At 58.7% G+C, this 3,541-nt stretch overlaps 1 protein-coding gene across 1 annotated transcript; it reads left to right on the top strand.

The window, feature by feature from the left end:
- The first annotated feature begins 413 nt into the window (after window positions 1–413).
- Window positions 414–1,912, top strand: MSC (musculin). Its single transcript, XM_068984148.1, has 2 exons — window positions 414–923; window positions 1,826–1,912. Exons 1-2 carry the CDS (start codon window positions 414–416, stop codon window positions 1,910–1,912), a joined length of 597 nt encoding a protein of 198 aa, XP_068840249.1.
- Window positions 1,913–3,541: the final 1,629 nt, after the last annotated feature.

The raw sequence follows: 3,541 nt of genomic DNA, 5'->3' as shown, positions 1-3,541 counted from the left end.
GGTCCCTCGAGGCCAGGGGTCCAGATCCCAGTTCAAGAGACTTCCCCTTCCCCGCCCCCACCGGCAGATTCTCGGCACTCTGAAAAGCGGTCCCCACCCCTTCCACGCCCCCGCCCCACCTCTTGCCCCCCTTTCCCACCCCCTCTTCTTTGCCCGGGGTGGTTTGTTCCGAGGAGTACAGAATAAATAGTCCGGTCAAAACGCGGCGTGCGCGGTAGTGAGTGCCGAGCCTGGGCCCAGGCGCCGACTGCTCGGCCACGCTCTCTCGGATCAGTCTCGGGGCTCCGCGGTTCACGACCCAGATCTCTCATTGCCTGCGGAGTTCAGCCTGGCCCCCGCCTCCGCGAGGGAGCGGAAGGCAGAGGCCGCGAGACTGGCCTGGGGGAGGAAAGCTGGGCGCGGGGGACGCAACGATGTCCACCGGCTCGGTGAGCGACCCCGAGGAGATGGAACTGAGGGGTCTGCAGCGAGGGTACCCGGTCCCCGTCTCCAAGAGGCCGTCCCTCCGCGGCGCCGATCGCAGCTACGTGTCGCCCAGCGACAACTCGTCTGCGGAGGAGGATGACCCCGACGGCGAGGAGGAGCGCTGTGCGCTGGGCGCGGCGGGCGGCGCGGGAGGCTGCAAGAGGAAGCGGCCCCGGGTGGCTGGGGGCGGCGGCGGCAAGAAGCCCCTCCCGCCCAAGGGTTCGGCGGCCGAGTGCAAGCAGTCGCAGAGGAACGCGGCCAACGCCCGAGAGCGCGCCCGGATGCGCGTGCTGAGCAAAGCCTTCTCCAGACTCAAGACCAGCCTGCCCTGGGTGCCCCCCGACACCAAGCTTTCGAAGCTGGACACGCTCCGGCTGGCTTCCAGTTACATCGCGCACCTGCGGCAGCTGCTGCAGGAGGACCGCTACGAGAACGGCTACGTGCACCCGGTGAACCTGGTAGGCGCCGCGCGCGAGGCCCGGGCCGGGGCGGTCGAGTGATGCCCAGCGCGCTTCCCGGCGCCCGGCAGAGTCTGGCCGCTGGGAAGAACCCGAAGTGGGGCGGAGGGAGGTCTGGTAGGGGTGGTGAGGAGGCCAGTTTGGTTTCTCCCAAATTACGGGAGGAGCCAGTCGTTTTCCTGGAAGAGAACCATCCACCCTTCTGTGTTTGCATCAGTCTGATCATTGTACGTGACGCTTTTGCCGGTTGATAGTTACTATCACCATGGCTAATATCCTGCTTCCGGGGTAAATCTAGGTTCCACTGGAGTCCGCTGTCCCTTTGCAGATAGAACGAAAAATCTCCCTTCCTAACTTTTTCCAGATAAGAGTCTGACAGGTTTAAATCAACCAGCCCTACTTTCTGAAAGGAGGGAGGGAAGACCGAGACCTTTTTAAAAGCCTTTGGGTTTTTTCAATTCTTAAATAGCAGAGGTTTCCCCAAACGGGATTTGTCTGGAAAGTCCCTCTCCGACCTGCCAACTCTCCCGGCTTGAGAAAGATCATATCCCAGTTCCTTCTTGGAGTGAGTGGCTGATGGGTGGGTGTGTGTGTGTGTGTGTGTGTGTGTGTGTGTGTGTGTGTGTGTTTTGGGGGAAGGGGACTAAGCCACAAAATCCCAAATTCATGCAAATTTCGCGGAATCACCGTGAAGACAGCAGGAACGGAAAACTCCCGTCTTACGTGATCAAAATCCAGTAAAATTAACATCTTGGTTTAGAGAGAAGACGCGAAAAATTCCCAGAATACTGATAAAATCGGAGCTACACAAAGCCAGGGATATCCCGGGGTTCCGTTTGGAGAGCGGTTTCGGTTTGAAACGATCGTTTCTCCGGTATCTGATGCTCTTTCTGGTTTTACAGACGTGGCCATTTGTGGTCTCGGGACGACCCGACTCTGACACCAAAGAAGTCTCCGCGGCCAACAGATTATGTGGGACCACCGCTTAGATCGAACTCGCACTCACTTGTGATTATTGGTTGAGCACACGGGTTTGGGGACGAGGGAGAGGTGGGAGACAGTGTGAGACGCCCCGAGAATGGGAAGAACGTTCCATTGGATTCTCCTAGACTCCCCCAGCCCAGGACCATGAACTGGACAGGTGGTGGGCGTTGGCGGGGGGGGGGAGGTGGGGGTGTTGGGGTGGGGGTGGGCAGTTCCCGGGTGTCGGCTGTGCGCCTGGCATCGCAGGGCGCAGACGGCTCTGTTCCCACGGGTCTGGGCGACGACACTACACGCGGACCCAGATCAAGCCTCGGGCTTTAGCTGTATAGACTACCCCCGCGGTGCAGTCAGAGCCCAGCGCGCAGCCGCCTAGGGGTTAGTTTCCAAACTGAGCCAGATCTACCGTGTGATGGCACGACTTTGCACTGCCCAGGCCTCTCACAGTTAGACCATGGTCAGAACGCGCTCTGGACAACCGGCCTCAAAGACCGAAGTCTTCACGCCAGACCCTACATCGGGGTGTGTTTTCAAATTGCAAAGAGAGGAGCGCGGTACACCTGGGCCAGAATTGTTTCCCACAGGGCTGCGCCCTCTGGGCCGGACGCACGATGCCCTGCCGGTTCGGGGAGAGGTGGAAGAGCGCTCGCAGAGACCCACCCGATCGGGTCTGCCCGGAGCGCTCCCTCCGGTCGCGCTTCCGGGGGCCAGTGACGCCCCTCCGACCTCCGAGGCGAGCATCTCCCCTTAACCAGGCTTAGGTCTGCCCCTTCCCCTTCTAAGGCTTGAGCCTCCCATCCGCCTCTCCCCACCGACCTGGCTCGCGTCTGCTTGGGTACCTCCCTCTGCTCCCTCCTCCCACACCTACTTGCAGGCCTCCTCCCCCCCCCCCTCCCGACTGTCCCCACCTGGCTTCCCCCTCGGGTGGCACCCGCCTCCGACTCCACCTCCTGGCGTCCCCATTCTTCCTCCCGGCGGGGTGGGGCGCGGAGGCTGTTCCGTACTAGACCCTGAAGCGGCGGAACGTGCAGCCGCCCCAGGCAGCGCTACCACAATAATTAGCAAATGTAAATAAATTTATTTTTTTATGAATAATAAAACGCATTGTGAAAACCGAGTGCCCTGGGGCGTCAAAACGTGGTCTTTTTGCCCGAGTTTGGTCTGGGAATTAACTTGGAGCTGCCCTTTGGCTCTGTGTGGGAATTGGGTCATTGTTGGAGGCGGAGGAGTTGATCAGGTTTGGATCGCTGCAATTTTAAGTGTAACTCTCCTTCTTTTCTCTGATTCTGATTCCTCTTCCTAAAGCAAGGGTTCTTGGAAGCCAGAGACTAGAGGCTTGTAAGGCCCTTAGTCTTTTGAGGTCAGGGCCACGTGGAAAGAAAGGTATACACTCTTCAAAGCAATATAGGTGTACTTCTTTCTTGCGCGCGCGCGCGCGCACACACACACACACACACACACGAGAATTTCTCCAGCCTAAAAGACACTACAGTGCTAACAATTGCAAGTAGTTCAAGAACCCCCTACAGCCAACACATCCAGAGTAGGGGTGAGTCTTGGGTCTAACTGGCACTGATTTGTATTTCAGGAGAGTTTTTGGGTTTTTTGAATAATGTTTATATAGACTTTTGATCCAG

Source organism: Capricornis sumatraensis, chromosome 11 (assembly GCF_032405125.1).
Source record: "Capricornis sumatraensis isolate serow.1 chromosome 11, serow.2, whole genome shotgun sequence".
Taxonomy (NCBI): domain Eukaryota; kingdom Metazoa; phylum Chordata; class Mammalia; order Artiodactyla; family Bovidae; genus Capricornis; species Capricornis sumatraensis.
Note: the sequence above shows the minus strand (reverse complement) of the source record. Positions and strands in the feature narration are given on the sequence as shown.

What these genes read in the sequence shown, in the direction of transcription:
- MSC (XM_068984148.1), top strand. Translation starts at nt 414, where the DNA reads ATGTCCACCGGCTCGGTGAGCGACCCCGAGGAGATGGAACTGAGGGGT. An exon ending in ACGTGCACCCGGTGAACCTG is followed by an intron (nt 924 to 1,825) that starts GTAGGCGCCGCG and finishes CTGGTTTTACAG; the next exon opens with ACGTGGCCATTTGTGGTCTC.